At 42.1% G+C, this 21,698-nt stretch overlaps 3 protein-coding genes across 9 annotated transcripts; 1 reads left to right on the plus strand and 2 right to left on the minus strand.

Moving 5' to 3' along the window:
* Nucleotides 1-360: 360 nt before the first annotated feature.
* Nucleotides 361-4,799, plus strand: LOC133885278 (uncharacterized). 4 transcript variants are annotated; one of them, XM_062324966.1, is made up of 14 exons: nucleotides 361-460; nucleotides 647-730; nucleotides 840-937; nucleotides 1,028-1,637; nucleotides 1,744-1,811; nucleotides 1,941-2,023; nucleotides 2,193-2,292; nucleotides 2,460-2,545; nucleotides 2,653-2,735; nucleotides 2,871-3,007; nucleotides 3,097-3,198; nucleotides 3,297-3,590; nucleotides 3,678-3,800; nucleotides 4,225-4,799. In XM_062324966.1, exons 2-14 carry the CDS (start codon nucleotides 724-726, stop codon nucleotides 4,612-4,614), a joined length of 2,181 nt encoding a protein of 726 aa, XP_062180950.1. In that variant the 5' UTR covers nucleotides 361-460; nucleotides 647-723; the 3' UTR covers nucleotides 4,615-4,799. The 4 variants fall into 4 exon arrangements, with proteins under 4 accessions (XP_062180950.1, XP_062180952.1, XP_062180949.1 ...); XM_062324968.1 differs by having other exon boundaries at nucleotides 846-937; XM_062324965.1 differs by having other exon boundaries at nucleotides 438-564.
* A 175-nt stretch (nucleotides 4,800-4,974) lies between these two features.
* LOC133885279 (probable calcium-binding protein CML22) lies at nucleotides 4,975-6,744 on the minus strand. 4 transcript variants are annotated; one of them, XM_062324972.1, is made up of 5 exons: nucleotides 6,564-6,744; nucleotides 6,048-6,295; nucleotides 5,570-5,769; nucleotides 5,304-5,478; nucleotides 4,975-5,179 (listed from the first exon to the last, which is right to left on the minus strand). In XM_062324972.1, exons 2-5 carry the CDS (start codon nucleotides 6,247-6,249, stop codon nucleotides 5,067-5,069), a joined length of 690 nt encoding a protein of 229 aa, XP_062180956.1. In that variant the 5' UTR covers nucleotides 6,250-6,295; nucleotides 6,564-6,744; the 3' UTR covers nucleotides 4,975-5,066. The 4 variants fall into 4 exon arrangements, with proteins under 4 accessions (XP_062180956.1, XP_062180953.1, XP_062180955.1 ...); XM_062324969.1 differs by having other exon boundaries at nucleotides 4,975-5,182; nucleotides 6,564-6,730; XM_062324971.1 differs by lacking the exon at nucleotides 6,564-6,744 and adding an exon at nucleotides 6,389-6,557 and having other exon boundaries at nucleotides 4,975-5,182.
* A 2,200-nt stretch (nucleotides 6,745-8,944) lies between these two features.
* LOC133885430 (T-complex protein 1 subunit zeta 1) lies at nucleotides 8,945-14,305 on the minus strand. The gene is made up of 15 exons (XM_062325145.1): nucleotides 13,938-14,305; nucleotides 13,456-13,519; nucleotides 13,223-13,358; nucleotides 12,271-12,422; nucleotides 12,130-12,177; nucleotides 11,940-12,032; nucleotides 11,609-11,715; nucleotides 11,151-11,265; nucleotides 10,981-11,067; nucleotides 10,405-10,609; nucleotides 10,221-10,315; nucleotides 9,788-9,856; nucleotides 9,598-9,705; nucleotides 9,369-9,487; nucleotides 8,945-9,277 (listed from the first exon to the last, which is right to left on the minus strand). Exons 1-15 carry the CDS (start codon nucleotides 14,069-14,071, stop codon nucleotides 9,202-9,204), a joined length of 1,608 nt encoding a protein of 535 aa, XP_062181129.1. The 5' UTR covers nucleotides 14,072-14,305; the 3' UTR covers nucleotides 8,945-9,201.
* Between the last annotated feature and the right edge of the window lie 7,393 nt (nucleotides 14,306-21,698).

Consider the following 21,698-nt stretch of genomic DNA (forward strand, 5'->3'; position numbering starts at 1 on the left):
TGTGTGAGAGATGAAAATGATATAGGCACAATGCATGATTCTACTACCGCTATGTTACCATGATTATTTGTACTTAGACTTGAGTACTGTTTTTGTTGGACTTAGTAATATGGAGGGAGTGATTGAACTTGATTTGAAATTAGTAATACTTATTATTTTCATCTTTAAATAAAAAATTAAAATAATTATATCTATATTAAACAGTAAATAAATAAGTCATCATAGTATTAAGAGGGTATTAGTCATTACATATTTAGGATAGACAATCTCTCCAAATAAAATTACAACTTCTCTAACTATTCTTCAGCTTCTCAGAAAAAAACTAAACCAAACAGACCTGATCACCTTTGGCACGTATAATTAAATTTCCCTAACCACCAAGGCAACGAACCGGCCGCCAGGGGTTTTTGCGGGGCGCACGGCTGCGGAGCGGGGAGAGGCGACGGCGAGCGTTCGGCAGGTTAGTTCCCTTCCCCCTACCCTCCGCCGCCGGTGTCATACCGCCACGGCCGTTGCGAGTACCTGCTGCCGCCTTCTACGCCTCTTGTGGCCGCACTCTGGCGAGTCTCTCTCTCTCTCTCTCTCTGAGCGAATGATGTCTTCGTCTCCTTTGTTTTCGTGGTGTCTAATCTAACTGATTAACCAGGCAGAGAATACTAGTAATCTTTCATTGCGCCTTTTCGAGCTCCGAGTAACAACGAGCCAGGAGTACTTGGAGGAGCCATGGCGGGTAAGTCTTTTTCTCAGTTTCAGATAGTTTTACCTCTGGCCTGTGAATTAGAGCTTGTTCCATGGTACTTGGCCGGTGAATTCTGATACTGCAACACCATTGGTGCTAGTTCCAGGGACAGATGAGCAGAAGTCCAGGAAAGAGAGGCGGAAAGAGGCTCGATCGGAGAAGCAAAAATTACCGTTTCTCTCCTGGGTTCAGCACCAGGTGAGCATATAAAGTTTCCGAAAAAGAAAAAATAACTTGTTTTGCCTTCTTTACGACTTGAATTCTGATGCACAAAATTTATCGAGTTAGGGTGGCAAAAAGAAGAAACCGGCAATGCCAACATTAGAGTCAAGTCCGGTAGAGGAGAAGAAGCCAAAGAAAGAGCCCACTGCCATGAAGAAGAAAAGAAAAAGAGAACTGGAGAGTAAGCGCAAGCCCAAGTCAAACTTCCAGGAATATCTTGAGATGGAGATGGGTGGAGCTGTGAGCAGAGAAGAGGATCTGGAGATGGAGAGGAGACTTTCGAAAAAGCTTAAGGTGAAGAAAGGAAAGTTGGGAGGTCCGGATGATGGTATGGACGATATTTTTGCGGACCTCGGGTTTGGTGGTGACTTTGGGTCAGATGATGAAACAAAAGAGTATGACTGGAATATGGCGGATGACACTAAGTTAGACGAGAAGAAAGGGAAAAAGAAGAGGAAGAAAGTGAAGAAGGATACCACGGAGATGGAGGAACCGGATGAAGGGGGTGTTGACATGGGTGAAGAGAATGATGGAGCAGTTCTGGAATCTGAGGGTGGAGATCCTAATGTGGTTGAACTGCCCACAGAATCAAAAGGAAAGTATGTACCTCCGAGTTTGCGTGCTGCTACCAATTCGGAATCAGAAGAGATAGCTCAGATTCGCCGGAGAGTAAGAGGTATGAGTCTAAATTCCATCTTTTATTTGCTTGATGTATCACATTTATTTATCCTTTTGGTTTGAAAGTGTATTCCATGTATGACCTAATGTTTGTTGTGCACCAGGACTTCTGAACAGGCTTTCAGAGTCAAACGTGGAGTCTATTACTCAGGAAATTGCCACACTTTTTCGAGTATAGTCCTAGACTACTCTATCTCTCATTCTTCTGATTTTATATCACTGTACATCTTTCAGATGTTTTCTTTTAGCTTGATTAATCATGGGCACTGTTTTCCGGTTTTGTTGTTTAATCTATTCACAGTCTGTTCCACGAAGTGTTGGCTCTCAGATAATTGGGGATGAAGTTTTGGCAAGTTGTTCCCGAGGACCTCGTGGCAATGAACAGTTAAGGATCTTCCTTAGCGATCACATATATCTTTTCTTTAGATTGATTAAGCACGTATATATCTTGTTCAACAAACCCCATTTTTTGTATGATGTAAGTGTACTACAGTCATGTAGGAATTTGATGGAGTTTACTACTACAAAACTAATGGCTTTGTCATCTGTGCAGGTATGCTGCTGTGTTTGCAACCTTTGTTGCAGGTATGGCGTGCTTGGTTGGTATTGACTTCAGTGCCAAGATCCTTGCATCTATTGCTAAGTCGTTTGAGGTATGGCTATTCTGATTAAGATAATATGGCGTCTTCGTTTGTCCCCAACCCCTTTGTCTTTCTGTATATGTGCTTAGCATCAGGATATTTGAATCGTTTTCTTTTGTGTGACGATCTTAGTGTAGTTCTAGTTTTTGTAGATAAGATTTGTTTTTCCCTTGTGGCAGGATGAGTACTCAAAAGAAGATGGTCTATCTCTGAGAAATATTACATTACTCTTCTGCTATTTGTACATATTTGGTGTCATCTCAAGGTCTGTGATTTGAACGGAACAGCATAACATGTTTCTATAAACCACTTTAAGAATTAAGATAAATTCTACTACTCTTGATTGGTGCATCCTATTGTCTAATGTTGCAGCGATCTTGTGTATGATCTTCTATCAGTTCTGAGCAAGCGCTTGACAGAGCTGGATGTCTCTACAGTATTGACCATTCTACAGTGTATGGCATCAATAATGTTTCATCAGTAGCACAACTGACACATTGAACCATCATAACTGTTCCTGTATAGAATACCATACCCTCTTGTTCTGTTTCTGAGTGAAGCTGGGAATATGTTTTCATCTGGATGGGCAGGCTGTGGAATGAAGCTGCGGGGAGATGACCCAGGTGCTATGAAAGATTTTGTCCTTAGTATTCAGAACTCTGTAAATCAGTTGAAATTGCACTCTGCTGTTCGAGAAGATGGAAAAACAGATATACACAGCAGAAGAGTAAGTTGCCTTTCAATGCACCTATTTAAGAAGCATTACCTTCCAGCTAGGTTTTTAAATTCACTGACTGGCTTTAACTTACCACTCAGATGGAATTTATGCTCGAGACAATATGCGACATTAAGAACAATAAGAAAAGGCCTAAAGAGGATCCTTCACACCATACCCGAATAAAAAAGTGGCTACAAAAGGTTTGTACAAGAACAACTTGCCCGTCATCTAGAGTTACGAATTGTGACTTCAGAATAAAGTTAACACTTATTTTACTTCCTTTTCTTCATCCTGACAGCTTAAGGCAGAAGATGTCCTCTTACGTGGGCTAGCGTGGAGTAGGCTTTTGGACCCTGAGAAAAAAGGGCAATGGTGGTTGTCTGGGGATGTTTCATCCGCAGCAGGTAATATTGAAGATGTTGCAGCTGTCATCAGCAAGGATGTTGCAGAGACACAAAAGCTTCTTCAGCTTGCAGCGGCTCAGCGGATGAACACGGATATACGAAGAGCAATCTTTTGTATTATAATGAGTGCTGAAGACTATTTAGATGCTTTTGAGAAGCTCTTGAGGCTGGGCCTTTCTGGGAAGCAGGCATGCATCAATATTCCATGAGATAAGTTGTTCTGCGTGCATAGCGCAACATTACTTAGTTATGCCTTTTCCTCTGTTGATACACAGGATCGAGAAATTATAAGGGTCATTGTTGATTGTTGTCTGCAAGAAAAGATGTTCAATAAGTATTACATAGTCCTTGCTTCCAAGCTATGCAGCCATGAGAAAAATCACAAGTTCAGCTTGCAGGTATGTTGTTGTATTTCATCATGTTTATTATATATGTTAAAGCTGTTCTGCCTCAGAAATTAATCAGTTCTAATAGCTTGGGTAGATTACTTTTCCTTAATAATTCTTGACACCTTTCTTTTCCTTAATAAAGGAATTAAATAGATGAACCATTTATGCAGTAAGATGAATTAACATTCTATTATGACATATCTAGGCCTCAGTGAATGTTAACTTTGCACTTTCCAAATACTCCATACCGGTACTGATGCTAATACTGCATTACCATTGCCAGACTGGTAGCCTACATGAACTAATGCGGATTTGGAAAGAACCTTGTCTAGCCATTGCATGTAGTGCTTGTAGCTTGCTTTCAGTATATGTGGTGACAGAAGTTCCCTTTTTCTGATTATGCGTTCTCTGGTTTGCTCTGGTGTTATTGCAGTACTGCATCTGGGATCATTTTAAGGAGCTAGATAATATGGAGTTGAGTCGATCCATGAACCTTGCAAAACTAGTTGCAGAGATGCTGTCGAACTTCGCACTCTCCCTTGCAACTTTGAAGGTTGTCAACCTGGCAAACCCAGTGGAGATGACTCCAGAAAGGATCACACATTTCCAAATTTTGTTTGAGACCTTGCTACAGAAAGATGATGCGGTGGTGTGGAATGTCTTTACCCGTATTGCTGGTCTTCCAGAGCTCGAGATATTGAGAGATGGCATTGTGCTGTTCATCAAACAGCGTGTGATTGATAAGGACACCGTGAAGGACTTGGCTAGCAAATTCAAGATTGCAAAGAAGGCACTTGATAATACGGCTGGAGTTCTGATGTAAAGTTGCATGGCATTTGAAGTCTGTGCCTTCTGTGTCTATTTGCACCATTTTTTGCATTTTTCTTGTCCTTGTTCTCGTTTTTGCTTGTTACTTCAGAGAAACAAAGGATAAATCCTTTATGGATGGTATCCATACTAGCAATTAGGGAATGATTTCCAAAGATTCATGCTTTCGTCATTAGAAAACTTGTCCCTGAGAGACCTTCACGGGTTTGGAATGCATACCTAAAAGTTTTGGTGGTGAGTGAGCATACATACGTATGCAGTTTCTTAGACAATACTTTTTATTTCTCGTATACAACTATACATGAGTTCTGAACTTCTTCTGTTACTGAAACCGTTTGCATTAGGAGTCAAAATAAATGAAAAATGACACCACAAATTACCCTTTCCTTCAAATTTAGCTGGAGTTGCAATCGGTCGCTGGTTAAAAGGGAGACGAAAAGAAAAACACTACGGAGAAGTCTCATTGCTACCATCATCTTCAGTTTCGAGACCTGCCCATCTGATCATGGAGAAGAGAAACTCTTTCAGGTTCACCTTCCCATTCCTGTTCAGATCCATCTCTTCTGCAAACAAACACACAGGAACACACCACACTTACAAACTGCAAATCTGTAACAAAGACATGCATGAACACCAAGTTATTGCTGTTACAATGACAGTAAATGGGAGAGGCAGTAAGCGTACTGAATAGCTGTGCGGTTATGTGGCTGGGAGTCCTCTCCTGATGAGACGCCTCGTTCATCCTCCGGGTGACATCTTTCTTCTTCACCTTCCCGTCCCCGTCCTTGTCGAAGAACAAAAAGGCATCAATCAGCTCGTCGAAGACGTAGTTGAGCTTCGCCGACTCGAACTCTGAAACCTGAACTTTGAATTTTCAAACTCGAGCAAATCGGCAGGAAGATGTTCTGCAAGAAGCAGAGAAGAGAAGGCAAGAGGAGAGGAGAGAGTACACGGCGTGTGACATCGGGGCCAAACAGCAGGTACATGAGGCAGAGGAGGACGACGAACTCGTGGAACTGAATCCCGTTCCTGCTGTCGATGTCGCAGTAGCTGTGAACGTTGTCGATCTCCTCCTCGGACATCTGAACCTCGAGCTTGTTCAGGCAGTTCCTCAGCTCCTCGTTGTCGATCGTCCCGTTTGAGTCCTCATCTGTAACGGGATAATTATTCAGCACTTGGGATCGTGAGTTGGATGAGTTGCTTTACCTTATTCTTACTCTTTCGCCACATGTTTTGGCTGTTTTTTCTTTTTACTTTTGGGCCGAATGTATTCGAGATATACAAAAGTCAGGAGTAAACTCTTATATGTTTATATCATCTTGATCTAACAATAAGAGTCGATAAAGCTTCTTTTTTCGAAAAAAACTTGACATCTCTACATTGCAAATGCTTGCATGGTCTACCGTGACGGCACGATGGAAACGTTACCGTAGTGGTCGAAGACGTCCTTGACGTCCCTGAGCCCCTCCTTGAAGCGGGGCAGGCGCATGGTGATGCTGTTCACCGACCTGAACGTCCTCTTCCTCGACCTGACCCTCTCCCGGAGCGCCTCCGCCACCTTGTTGTCGAGGTCCTTCTCTACTCGCCGGCGCTTGATCGGCTCCAGGCAGATGGAAACTGCACTCCCCATCTCTGCAAAGACCAAGCTGACCTACCAGAAGAATGAAGCACAAGCCCTGTGATCCACAGATACAAGAAGAAACGGGTCAGTGCAAACTGCGAAAGCAGGAACTGTGTGACGTTCTTTGTGCCAACATGATGTCACCTGCCTCTGCCAAATCTGGTTAGGATGGAAGTTTTGCTAAACCTTATGACCAGAAAACATATAAAGGTCGAGTGCATCACTAGCCAAAGTACTTTACGGGTTTTTCACAACTGCGACGTGAGACACGCGAGGTTTTGTGAGATTTACTCGAAAGAAAGAGAGGAAGGAAATGGTGTCACCTGCGCAGAGATGCGACGAAAATGGGGGGAGGAAACGCTGCGCCCTCTGCGAGTTTGGGGGCGAGGTGAAGCGAGCCGTTCAGGATGCTATCGGAATCTGTTATGGCGTGAGCAATCTCTGTCAGACTGCGGCGCTAGGGTAGGAGGTGAGGTAGAATCTGATGCCAAAATCACAACAGCCTGGAGGTGATAGCTCCTGCTGCAGCTTGGATTGGATAGGCTCGTTTCCTTAGCTTTTCTCTCCCTACCTAATGCAGAAGCTGCGCCTTTCATCAACTCTGCCGAAAAGAAAACAACCATTTTGGTGTGTATGTCTAAGTGTACTGTTGCATCACTCTTTAGTTACGATCTAAAAAATAATATAGTTACGATATATCAGTTACTACAAATATATATATGATTGTAACTTGGTATCTTTTATAGTCGTAATTATATGATTTTTATCATATGATCGTAACTTATTTACCTCTGCGCCCACCCTCAGTTACAATCTCAAAACAGTATAGTTACGATCCACAAGATAAGTCAGTTATTATAAATATATATGGTCGTAACTATATTATTTTTGTATCGCAACTATACTACTTTTGAGATCATAAATGATCTAGATATCATCCTAAAAATAGTATAGTTGCGATCCACAATATAAATCAGTTACTACAAATATATATGATCGTAACTATATTATTTTTGGATCGTAACTATATTACTTTTGGGATCGTTACTAACCCAGTTACGATCAAAAACAGTATATTTATGATCCATAAGATAGGTCAGTTATTAAAAAATAGTACCATATTGTAACTATATAACGATCCTAAAACTTCATCCAAGTATAGTCTTTATAGATCTTATTTTGTTAAGTGTATTTTTTTCAATAATATACTTCAAACGGATCGAAAATCGGATCTATAGTTTAGAGATATTACATTTTAACGATTAGAATCAACAAAAGGAACATCCGTTGCATGTTCTGTTGGGTGAAGTTTGATGTATACATGGTATCAACGGATTGGCTTTCTTGATTTGTTGACTCACGAAAAGCTCAGCTTGCTCAATCAGCTATAGTGGCGCAACGCAAGTCTGTTTTACGTCTAGGCACAGAATAAATTTATCACGCGCGCGTGTATATATATATATATATATATATATATATATATATATATATATATATATATATATATATATATATATATATATATATATATATATATATATATATATATATATATATATATATATATATATATATAGGACACCTATTCTATACTCCTAGGAGTATAGACTCCCACATGCAATATACCACCTAAACAAACACTTTATACTCTTTTATCATTTTTAGTATACTCTAATACTAATTCTAAGATACTCCAATATGAGTTGTATGAAAAAAAATTCAATGTTAACCTTTTATTTTTGCTATATACTCTTTTTTATACATAAAAGAAGTATATACGCAAATTAAGATAAAAATCATGGAATTTCATAAAACTTTTCGTGGGATTTGTATTGTAGTATCTTATAATTACTAATGAAGTATATTTAAAGTGATAAAGAAGTATAACTCATGTGTAAAAGTGGTATATGAGAGGTGGGAGTACATACACCCAGGAGTACATACTAGTTTTCCTATATATATATATATATATATATATATATTATGTATCTATGCGCACTATAGTTTATTGTTGTGTTACCCCTAGTTACAATCTTAAAAATAGTATAGTTATGATTCATAAGATAGGTCTGTTACTATAAATATATATTATCATAATTTAGTACCTTCTATAACTATAATTATGTAATTTTTATCATATGAGCCTAACTTAGTTCATCTCTGTACCCACCTTCAGTTACGATCCTAAAAGCAATATAATTACAATCCACAAAATAAATCAGTTACTGCAAATATATACGATCGTAACTATATTATTTTTACTCAGTTACGATAAAAAAACAGTATAATTATAATTTATAAAATAGAACAGTTACTATAAAAACAGTACCATATTATAACTATATATATCGATTTTAAAACTTCATCAAAATATAGTAAATCAAATTTATGATTCTAAAGATATTGCATTTTAAGATTCAGCGAATTGACTCTTGGGCTCGATCAGCCGTAGTATAAGTCTGATCTGTGATGTATATATATATTGCGCGCTTGGCAGACATCCCATCTTAAGACCCCATGTACCTGGAGAACATTCCAGTCGCGTCCAACCAAAGACATTAAGTGAAAATCTAGCAAGATCCGCGACCCATCAAATACATTAACGCCATAGAAGAACTAACACAGCAAGATACTCCAATCACCGTCCCTCAGAAATTTCATATCATGTTAATGCAACTAAGAATCCAATCACCGGACGTCCCAGTTAACTTTCAATAGGCGTCAAGAACATCCCCAGTTAAAATATAAGCATGCAGTAACCCCTGTATTAGAAGAATGGCAGAAAACTTGGCAGTCACAGAGATTACAAGTGAAACCTGTTACATAAAATGGGTGACTAACTGAACCCCGAATGTTTCACCCAGGTCACTACTACGGACAAAATAAATACAAAGGCAAAATAACCAAACAAAAACCATGACAGCTTATGACACGATGTCTCGGCTAGGGGCACCAAAGTATTTAAGTCGGTTTCCTCATGTTGCGGCCTGCCCTGATCACTTCATCTACAAGCAGAAGCTGCGAGGCAATAATGGGTCTGCACCAAAGAAAAATCATTAGCTATCACATTACAAAGGATTTTTTTTCTTTTTGGAGAGTAATGCAAAACTGGCAGCTGCATGACGTACCCAGAATTGATGATTTGGCGTTTTACAGAGTAGTTATCAAAGATACCTTCCATCTGGGGATCAACTGGTTCCCCAGAATGATGGTTCAATCCCACGACCAATCCACGGTCGTGCTCATTCTTAACATAACATAAGGAAAGCAGTCAAAACTTACTGACCCCCAATTTACAATGAAGTGTATGTAACACAGAAAGGCAACATAAAACTAGATGTATATATACTAATATACCTGGAGGGAGACAATGACGTCTTGGGTATCTAGACCAGAATTTTCTGCCAAGGTCTTGGGTATAACAAGAAGAGCTTCCGCAAATGCTTCCACCCCAAGTTGTGCTCGCTGTTGCCAAGATTCCAAAGTTAGTAGTAGGTTCACATTGCGATGGTAAATGCAAGGTATATCAATATTTTAGTGAACTTACTCCTTTCACGGTTTTCTTCACATTATCAATAAGATGCTTCTTTGCAGCAACCTCAAAAGCTCCAGCACCCTACAGTTGACAAAATGAGATGGCAACGATAAGATTGACAAATGTGTTATGCAGAAGCCAATGGGCAACCACTCAGCCGAATCCAAAGCAAGTAATCAAGGACCACAAGTAACATAGGTCAGCCCACTAAAAAATGGGATGCTATAAATCAAATAAACTGCACTAGGAAAATTGTAGAGTGCACAGTACGCAAGGTGCAAACTTAATCGAACTTACCGTGCACAAAGAATAATTCAGTTACCTATACCTCCAATTCAAACTAATAGGTGATCCTTGTCAGCGTCAACTACCCTTTTAAAAATTCCAAACCTATCTGACACCTAATACCAGCAATCTTTTTCTATCGGGATATTACAAATCTTACCAGCACAATTGCTTCATCCTCGATTGTGTTCTTAACAGATCTTAGACCATCACGAACAGCATCCTTGATTTGAGCAATGGTATGGTCATTAGGTCCTGGAGATGTTGAGTTTATAATAAGTTCACAGCCCAATTAGGATATAGGTAAAGGTAAAGATACTATTATTTCTCAAGAATAAACTAACCTTTAATCAATATAGTACAAGAGCGAGGATTTTTTACATTCTCCACAAACGTGTACTTTTCTTCTCCAAGAACATGCTCATAGACAAGCCCAGCCCAGCCAAGACAATCTTCAGTCAAGTCATCAACTGAATTGACAGCTTCACCCCCACATGCTAGCACAAGCCTCTCCATGTTCCTCCTCTTTGCTCTTCGGAGAGCAATAATCTGTAACATGCAAATCATGTCAACTTGTCAAGGAACATGCTACAAAAAGTAAATACATTTAGCAATATAGATTACATTGTTAACAGCCTTGTACGCAAAGAATTTGATTGTTGAGATCACTTTCAAGCAATCACCTATATTCATGCCTCAAGTACATGCCCAAAGGAAGGATTCCTGAAATTGCATTGGTTCCTGGGTTTTTTTTTAACTTTAACTTACTATTGTCTAGCTTACTAAGCAGCATAGGCATAATGCCAATCAACTTCGAGTTCAACTAGTAACTTCATGAGACCCTGATTCTTAACTGAAAAACTCAAACTGTAAGGTTGAAAATAAATAGCTTGGAACCACCAGGCAGAAGTAACTCTTACCCCTTCTCTAGCAAGGAGGTCCAGGGATGGAGGGTCAATGCCCTTCTGATTGATTACCACAAAGTTTTTGTCACTTCCTGAGCATACCTGCACGCCAAGGAAACATTTAAAGGTGTTTTCCCTAACAAGTACAGGAAAAAAATAAACCTGGGGCACAGTAAGCAAATTACCTTATTTTTCAATTCAATAATCTTCTTAACACGATCATCAACTTGGCGTCTTTCTGCAGTGACCATTTTTTCTCTTTGTTCTGCGCTTGAGTAGAAAAAACCTGCATTTATTTCACTGAGAAACTCACATGTCAGTTAAACAGTTCCCTTCAATAATGCATGGAAAATGGAAAACAGATCTAAGTATCTTGTAAGCCAACTTGTCAACTACTTTTTTAACTCACAACATTCAAGACATTGACAAATAATGTTGAAGTAAAGCAGACACCATGAACACTTCATTGTCCATTCTAATATGAGTGGCAATGATCATGACATATAATATGGACACAGTTACAAATAACACAAATGATATTAAAGTATGTGCCTTCTCTCATTTCAGTACAGCAAAATCCAATATAAACAGAGCCATGGAGCAACCAAAGTGTCTAAAAAAGTACATCTGTAGAAGTACGCACCTTTTCTCATATTCTAGTGAGACATTGCAGGTCAAGATATAACAGTTTTCTGCCCTGCGTTTCATGTCAGGGTGTCGAGAACCATGGTCCAAAACCAGACCCTCAACCTACAATAAAACCAAAGCAATGGGTAAGCATTCTGATACCAAACAGCACGGGATCATATATTTGTGTGGAAAATCATACATAGATGCATATTACTGCAAAATGAATAAGCAAGGAGCTACTGAGTTTACAAGATCATTTATAAACAAGGTGGGTAAACTATCCATGCAAATGAATATGACAATCGGCAAGACTATTGAGCAAAGGAAAAAAAATGAACACATACCAGACGTGTGTCAACATCAAATTTGTGGCGCATGTGCATTATTTCCACCATGAAAAGATCAATTGGTTCCTCAGGTTTGCGGATGCATAGAACCTATAACAGGGATCGCACAGAGAATTCAGATACGCTTAGAATGGAGGAATGTTATAGAAACGTCCAAGAGAAGCAGTACACAAGAAATCAAACGTACCGCATTTACAACAATGTCCGTCAACTGATCAGCCAATCCTTCATACAACTGCAAAATAGTGAATTTCGTATAAACCTTGAAGAAGGGGTGGGTGCACAAGTGAATTGCTTATGAGGTGAGGATGAAATAGAATGTAAGTACCTTTGTCCTAAGAGTTGTTCTTGCTATCATTTTCAAGATATCTCTGTCAGGTTCGTCACCCATAACAACTGGTGTCTTGAATTTCTCAAGAAACTCAAGAGTTGCTCTCTTGGCAACATCGAAGCCATCAACCAAAAATCTTGGATGAGTACCTACAAGAATAACAGTTGGTATTACAATAAGTAGCTTTTATCATAAAAAGATAAGGCTCCATCCAGTAAGAACAGCTTTACTACTGCAAGGTTACATGATGTTGTGAGCTTAAAGCAGAAGATTCTTGGCTTATGAGACTATTATTTTTTAGCTAATTTGTGTAATGACATCCAATAAGACTGGTAATGCACTACTAATGTTCACAAAACACAATGAGCTGGGCAAGCACTTCCAGCATCCATTCGCAGGTTTAACACAAAAGAGAACCCTAAACCCTAATTGAGACCCTGTGTCAAACTGTGTTGCTCTCTACCTTTGAGATCGGATACTGACTGCAGCTACTTAGTTCATGTTCACCAACTAATACAGCATAACATGCAAATATGTGAATCATGCGATACCCCTAAGCCATTAGCAGTGCTTCACCATTACATATAGGCACTTATTTTTACATGTGAAGAACTGAAGATGCATACTTATGGCTGCATACTCCTTCTTAGCCTTAATGTCATGAAGAAGATGCATCAACTCAGGATGTCCAACTGTTAATCCGCAGCAACAGTGTATTATTCAGAAAAAATAGCATCACACCTATATGTTGTACTACCAAATCGCAGTTACACATTTAATAGAAGTGTACAGTGCAATTAATGAAAATCATCTTGCTATGTATAAAAAGGCTTGTACATTGATCCTAGATGCCATAAGATATCTTGGATGCAGTCAGCAAATTATGTGGAATAACAATCATATTGATCCATCCACACATAGAAGAGGAGACAGGTTCCTATAACCATACCTTCATCCATGCACCATTCAGACTGCTTCATAAGCTCCCCGATAAAAAGCACAGTGGAGGTCGTGCCATCACCACTGGTGTCATCCTGTGCCACAGCCGTCCTCGCAATCATGATTGCTGTTGGGTTCTGGATTTGCTGCAGATAGTGACAGAAGATCTCAAAATCCACACCACCAGAGAGCAAGCACCATCAAGATGTCACCACACATGTCAATGTGAAGCATAAAACATACCATTTCCTTCAAGAGGGTGTTCCCATCCTTGGTCAGCTTGATGTCACCAGCTCCACCCACAAGCCTGAGCACCATTAGAAGGCAGATGAGGAAGCTATTACTGTCACCGATAAGATCACCTAAACATCTATTTATCCATCCGTGATCCAAACTGTGCATATCAAATACCTAATTACCAACCCTTCGGAACACCGCCGTTTGAAATCAACGAACTGGATGAAATGGTGTACGGTACCAGACATCGCAAATCTACGAATGATCGAACGAGCAACTAACATCTCGAGACCCACAGCCCCGCCATAAAAAAAATCCCAAAAATCAGAAGAAAAAAAAACTAAACCTGACAAATCTACCAAGTACAAACTTCATGAGCGTGATCCAGCACCCCGCACTACCCCCGCATCTGGTGACACCGCCTAAAGGGAGCGAAACGGAAGAGCGAGCGGGGGGCGGCGATGGGCGAGGAGGGAGCGGAAGATTACATCTTGATGGTGCCCTTGGGGCCGAGGTTGGTCCTGAGCACGTCCTGGAGGCCCTTGGCGGCGTTGATGTTCATGTGCAGCGCCGCCGACTTGTTGAGCACCTCCGCGTTCGGGTTCAGCACGCGGAGCGACATGGCTGCTGGGCTCGGATAGTCTCGCCCGCCCACCCGCTCGCTCGCTCTCTCTCCCGCTGAGATCTCGCCGGAGACGGGGGCGGAAAGGTGAGGGAAGGAAGCACGAGGAGAGGGAGGGCAGGGGGAGTGGGAGCGGGAGCGGTAGGGTTTTGGGTTCCTTCCGATTCCTAGTGCGGGTGCTGAGTGGGAGGGAGTTCGAGAGAGGTCGAGACGGACGGCGCTCGACGGCTGAATCCCACGGGCTGCTGGGGCTGCCAAACGGGCCGGGATATGTTTGGCGGGCCTGTGGCTGGTCGAACTTTTGGAACTCAAGCCTAAATTTGAGCCAAATTCTATGAACTTTTGACGTTCCAAATCCTGATGCCCTCGCAGCCCTCATTGGTAATTGGCATGCAACCACTCACTTCCATCTCGCAAAACACCTTGATGGCCTCATCACATTTGCCAGACTTGCAAAAGGCGTTGATCAGCGTCCCGTACATGAGAGCATTAGGGCTGTTTTCACCATCAACAGATCCTTCTTATTGCCTCAGCCTTCCATGAGGACAGTGTAGATCTTCAAATCAGGCACAAACGGACCATGAGCCTAAATGAGTCCTTGGACAGCAAGTCCCGGAACCGCATCCTGAACTGCTTGATCTTGCCGAGCGCCTCGATCAAATAGATTGTGGAAGCCCTCGGCCGTGTACCTGAAGCTGGCCCACCAGAAGAACGCGAGCGCGAGCGCGCTGGCATTGCTAAGGTTCTTGAGCACCTCAGCCACAAGCTCCGGCGACACGGTCACCACGAGCGCATCAAGGGCTGACGAGATCCTTGATTCCGGCTGGGTGGACGTGACACGCTGACAACCTCGTCGGCGGACCCCCGAGCCGCGGTGCAAAACCCCAAGCCCCGCAATCCTCCAAGCACCTGGGGGTGCGAACGAGCAACGCGCGGCGTGGTGACACCTGGGGCGGATCCAGCGATAGAGGTGGTGGCAGCCGAATTTGAGTGAGACGATGGGAAGAAGGACGGCGGGCGGAGTGAGAGCCCAAGCACGACAGATGGGTGGCAGGCGGATCTGAGCCGGCAATGCGTGGATGCTGGCGGCTGGTTCGGCGGCAGAATGAGTGTGAGGCACAGCCGCGGATCAGGAGGAACTGGGTGACAAAAGAATTTGGCCCAGTGTCAAACATGGGTAAATTGCGTCGAACTTTAGGGGAGGTACAAAAACGTTGGCCTATTTCTGTAGTGAAACTAGCATCAGGACGTTTCTCATGTGCATGCTAAAATCGGTGAAATGTTTTCGCCGTTTCTCACGAGAATCGCTTGCGGGTAACACCGTTGGAACAAATTCTATATTTTTTTATTAGGATACAACTGAAGAGGTCTATGATCCACACACATCACATTTACACCTCAGTATGCAAGCACTTGCATTCTACTTGCGTGTGCATCCTAAACACGCGCTAAATTCTTAGTATGCAAGCACGTGCATCCTACTTAACACGCATGTGTGTGCGTACTGTATGTTGCGTCCGAGACCTATCCTGAGAGCAACTAGGAGATAACCCCTGGTGAGACTCTAATGCTAGTGGGTATCGAGCGAACAGCTGCTCTTACCATCATGCTACACGCGCGTTCTCAGAACTGATTCTATCAATTCACGCAAGAAACTAAAATGTTTCAGCATGCCAAACCCGCCCTCAATACCAAAAGGAGGCTCCACCTGGTCCATTTTGAGTCTCTTAGCTGGTGGTTGAGCTTATTTACATCATTGGACAGTCCAGGGAAGAAGCACTTGAGTGATTTTCATGTTCCTTAATATTAGCTTGTTACTCTTGATGATTGACCTCACCTAGACGACTTGGTTGCATTGATCTTAAGAAGCTTCATGGTGAAGTGATTGTTGAAGCCCTAAAATGAAGATATAACAGTTTTGAGTCCACCGATATAGAGTGGAGAAGGTTTACACTAAAGAGCGTTTGGTCCCTTGCACGGGATCAAGAGAGAGCTATGCCCTTGCGCTCCAACAAAAACTATGGAAAGTGTCAACTCATCGATATCTCGGGGGGGGGGGGGGAATCGAGTCTCCCTATCCCTTCTCTTTACTTTGAGCAATTTACTCCTAGCATTTACGTTTTTGCAATTCCTTTCAGTAGGGTGCTTTGCTAGAATAAGGATATTGCTTGATTGAGCTTTCTTGTGATTCGTCTAAAAACTAGTGCACATTAAAATTAAGGTTATTGCATTTCTTTGGTATAGTTTTTAGTTTAGAAAAAATTTAGAACTTAATTCACCTCCTCTTAGACGTCTTGATCCTACAATCTCCAACAAGGGAGAAAGGAGCAGTGAGTGCTATTTGCCGACATGAAAGTGGTAAGTTTTAGGTTGCCACTATACTTGTATTTGACTGGCTTGTTGAACAGGTGGCATTGGAAGCAGCAGTTTCAATGCCACCAACTTGTTAAGCACCTCCGTGTTCAGGTTCAGCACGCGGAGCAGCATGGTTGTTGGGCTCGTGTCAAGACTGATTCAAGAAACAAGCTAATTTCATCTATATGTTGATCTCAAAAATCAATCCTAACACATAGTGATTTCACTGATGATAATCATTACGATATTCATAGTTAATCGAATTAACCCTCTAACAAAAAGTGACCTTCAAGGAAGAACCAAATAAATTGCAGTGGAACTAAACAAACTATGAAGACTCTAATCCTTTACGACTCTTCCAGAGGCATCATCGACATAGAAAGCATCTTAGAACGATCCACCTTCAGTGTACTCCTCGGTACTGTGACATCCTGAATTTAGCATATTAATTAAATAGCAAAATCTAGTGCGAATTTAATTTTTTTATAGTAAATTAAAACCAAATGAAATCAAGGAAGTATGTATGTGAATATTAATATTGGTATTGTTTAGCTAAGTATTCCAAAATGCTCTAAATCTATTTTAAGGTAATCCCTACCTTAAGTTGATTCCTCCGCATTTGGTTTATGGTTTTTATGCATTTTGAGTGGTGATTTGAATTGGATATCTCTCAAATTCAAATCCTTTCTTGAAATTCTTTTCAACTCAGGTCCAAATTCAATTAAAATCCTTTGATCCAAATCGTATTCCCAAATCTCGTAGTTTTACCTCTATCTCATAATTCAAAGATTTCCAATTGACTTGATCCTAATCCAAGGTCAATTTTAAATTTAAATTCAAATTCAAATTCAAATTCAAATATCTCTTTTGAACTAAAATCCTTATTCTTTTTCTTTTCCTCCCCCCTTTGCAGAATCTTCCTCCCCCTTTTTTCTTTCTTCGCAGCCTAGCCGCCCCCCTTTCTCTTCTTTTTTTCCCTTGGCGCGGCCCAAAAAATCCGGCCCATCCGGCCGCTCTCACCTCCGCGCGCATGGGATGCTTCAGCACCCCTCGGCCCGCGTTGTCGGACCCCTCCTTTGGGGTCACCTCGTGTAGCTCATACCAGTCCCTGGATCAGTAGCTGGTACGCACGGACTCCAACAGAAGTAGACATCATAGTCATACATCGAATAAATACGATAATAAAGTACAATACATAGTTCATTACAATAGAAGCCCGAAGGCATAATCTTACAAACCCTCAAAACACAGCGGAACACACAAAAGCGACCCAAGCCCTACAGGCAGCTTGAGTGCAGACGAAACCGGCTTCTCTAATCTTCATCTCCTCCTTCGACGAAGTCGGCCTCTGGATCATCTGGATCCACAATTAGCAAGTATGAGTACGTAAGGTACTCAGCAAGTCCTACCTCAAGGGGAAAAATTAGATGCTTAAAGGTAGATCAAGGATACGGTTGTAGAGTCTTTTAGGTTTTACGGAAAGCTAATTTTATTGATGCAGGGTTCATTTTGCAAAGACTAACCTTAATGAAAACATTTCCGAAGTAAACACATATGTTGAGCTTATGGGGGTTGACGGCCCTGGGGGAGATACATCCGTCCCGCCAGTTCCCACAAGACTTTTGCCAGAGGACACACAGTCCATGAGGCCTAGGGCACAAAGCCAAAATCCTTCTTTTCGAAAACACGGGCACACAGCCCACTCACACACCAAGGAGATACTCACGCCGAAAAGCTAATCATTGTGACCAAACCATAGCATGTCCTTAACCGAGGACACGGCTATCCGGATAGGTTTAACACTCTGCAGAGGTTGTACACTTTACCCACAAGATATGCACAGGCTCCCACCTTAGTAACTGGTGAGGCCGTCATAACGAGACGTAACGAACTCACAACGAAGCCACAATATCCACCCATGGGGCACTAAGATACCAGGGGCTTTAAAAGAATTATGGGAAAGATCACTTAGCAATCACAAGGCTTGACTTAGCCTCAACAATATCACCAGCCGGACCTTGGGCTACACACTACCCAAGTCTTCTCCTGATCCCCATTGCCACTACCGGCCTCCGGGTGGGTACCGCACTAAGTCAGAGGGGTTAGGTCAAGTTCTGCCCATACAGGACATGTGGTTGTACGAGTGGATACTAGGTGAGATGTCACAGCGAACCGGTCCTTATACGACCGAGGTAAGAGTCTCCCAGCAAGAACACCACAAAGGCGAACCTTGCTCCAAGATGGCTCCAACCTTTGTGGGGCACCTTACTCACCCTCGTCACACTACTCTAAAGTTTTCCCAAGAACACAAGTGTTACACGCACCAAGCACACACCATTTGTCATTGTAAAGTATGGTTATCACATGTAAATAATCTAGTACTTTTTTTTGAGCAAGGCAATCCTAAGCATACTAGTAAACAAGAATTCTTCCAAGCAATCATTATAGTTGATGTTGGGAATCTTCTAGGGTTTCAACGGAATAATGTTAACAATGACAAGGCATGGGATAAACAAGCTGGGTCATAACTATTCTAGCATTTCTTTAAGAATCATAACTAATAATCTAAACATGCATACTCCTATTATTTGAAACAATGGCTCTACGGGTTGTGTTTAAAAACATAGGATCAACATGATCAATGGTTATAGGACTTGCCTTCGTTGAAGTCCTCGTCTGCTCCTTCTTCAAACTCCGGGTCCTCAGGGTCGTCCTCGAATGCTTCTTCCTCTAATAATCGCAACAACGACAAAGGCACAATCAATCAAACAATTAAAACAATGACCAAACAATTTACAAAAAATTATGAAATTAATATGATTGGATAGATCTCGAATTTAGATTAATATCGGTGGAAGAATCGACGAAAACGGAGTTAGGACGGAGGAGAAACGGGCTTCGGAAGTTTTGCCGGGAGAAAAATTCAGAAAAAGAAAAGGGGGGAATATTCCCGGAATATTCGGCTGAGTCGGCTCGGGCTGGACTCGGCTCGGCTCGGGGATCAGCTCGCGGCTCAGACTCTCGGCTCGGCTCGGCTCAGCGGCTCAGCTCACTGTCGGTGGGCTTCAACGGCTCGGCTCGGCTCTGTATCGCGGCTCGGCTCGGCTAATAGAGGGCCCACCCGTCAGTTGCATAGGGGGGAAAGAGAGAGTATAAAAGAGGGAGAGAGAGAGAGCTGAGAGAGGCGGTTGGCTCGGCTTGGCAGAGAGAGAACGGGAGGGAGGGAGAGAGGCGTCTGGCGGCGGCGCGGTGGCGGAGGCCGGCGATGTGGCGCCGACCGGAGGGAGGCGGCAGGGCACCGACCGGGGGCGGCGGCGGCCGGAGAGAGAGTCACAATTGCAGAGCAATTAGAGTTCTGCAAGTGCTGCGCATGAAGCATCAAGAGCGAGGAGGATCCAGACTACAACTAAAACTCTGAAGAGAACTTCGGAGAAGGCAAGTCCTATCTCCTTAATCATACTGAACCTATGGTTTTCAAATAATATACATGATCAACTAAAACCGAACTTATTATTGCATGTGCTACATATTGCGTTTTTCTTCAAACTACTTGTAGTAGTTAATCCTATCAACACTGCCATGCGTTACATGTCATCATCCAAAATACATATCACGCTGGGAATACCTGTTGTTAAATATATTAACGATGGATGACACTTTGATATCTAGTATGCTTAGGATGGAATACGTCTCCTCGGAGACGTCGCTTTTAAGACACTTCTCCTCGAAGATAAGATTTACCGTTATCAATGTTAACTCATATACCATGAATCCTTGATGGTTATGAATTCCGTGATGGATGTGAAATCCTTGACATCGTGTGGGATATGGTGGGAGATGTGTAAAAATAAGTGAAAACTGCTTTGGCGGGGGTAGGTGGAGTATTACTCTGGACGAGGATGCTCCTGGGGACTTGAGTCACCTTTGTGGTGTTCATTGCCAGAAGATACCTGCTCTGGCCAGTTAAGGACCGAGTCATTGCGCCGTCATGCTTAGCTACCCCCATGCAACCATGCGTCCTAAATGGGCAGGACTTGATTCTTCTTTCACTGGACTGGGTTGGGCATAATATTAGGAGGCCTGATAGGCAACGTTGAGCCAAGTGTCTTCAGGTCCCGCACGAAGGAGTTTTCACCCCAGTTGATCATTGGGGGTCTGCCCTCTACACGAGACCTGAAGAGCTTGATGGATCACATAGAAAAGCCTGACAGGAAAGGTGTTCGAGGGATCTCGGTATGATTTGCTCCTCCACTTGCAACTGTTGGAGGCTGAGCATATCGCATGTGTAAAGTTGTACAACCTCTGCAGAGTGTAAATCTATTCGAATAGCCGTGTCCACGGTCATGGACATGCGAAAGCAGTAACCCTGATGACTAGACTCCAGATGCATGTGTCTTGATGAGTGAGTGTGTGGACTAGATGTCCGTGTGATAGGTTCCTGGCTCGATCCGACAGAAGCTGTGTGGTACTAGAGGTACACCAGATGTGATAAAAGGGACTGCAGAGTGAGGTATAACCCCTCCTAGGACCGAAAAACCCTAGATAAAGCTTGTTACCCGGTTTTAAACTATTTAAGGTCAATAATAAATGATACAATAAAATACCTGCATAAACCACTTTACTCTTAAAACTAAACTGTAAAGCCTTATCCTTGAATCACCATTTATGCATATATCAATATTTTGAAATAGCATATGTCTTGCTGAGTGCCTTCCGTACTCACTCTTGCTGTCATTCAGATGAAGAGGTGGACCCCGCCAGCGCTAGAGGTGAAGATGGAGTTGAAGAGTAGTCTCTAGAGTCGCATTCACACCCTAGCTGCCTGTGGGTTGGGTTCTATTTTCCGCTGTGCTTTTGTTGGTCGTTCGACCAGGTTTGTAATATATACGCTATGGTTTGTAACCTTAGTACTCTGTAACCTTAATGCTTATGCTCAAAGTTTGACTGTGATACTACAACTGTTTTACTGTGCGTATCAGCTACTTGATCCAGGGAACGATACAGGTGGCATAGGAGATCTCGAGAATCGGGGTCTTACAGGTACTCTCTCCAACTGAGTGTTTGGTGATAGTAAAAGAGCACTTGTTGTACTCAGCAAGTTGTGAACGAAATAGTATGTATATGAAAGCTTGGCAAGAATAAGACTAATATGACTCTCATGCATAAATCAGCATTTAAGTAAAAAAATATATTTTAAAAGCAATAATAATTAAGTGAACTACAAATTACCTTAAGATTCCATCTATCTTGACTTAACCAACTAACCAACACC

Source organism: Phragmites australis, chromosome 11 (genome assembly GCF_958298935.1).
Source record: "Phragmites australis chromosome 11, lpPhrAust1.1, whole genome shotgun sequence".
NCBI lineage: Eukaryota > Viridiplantae > Streptophyta > Magnoliopsida > Poales > Poaceae > Phragmites > Phragmites australis.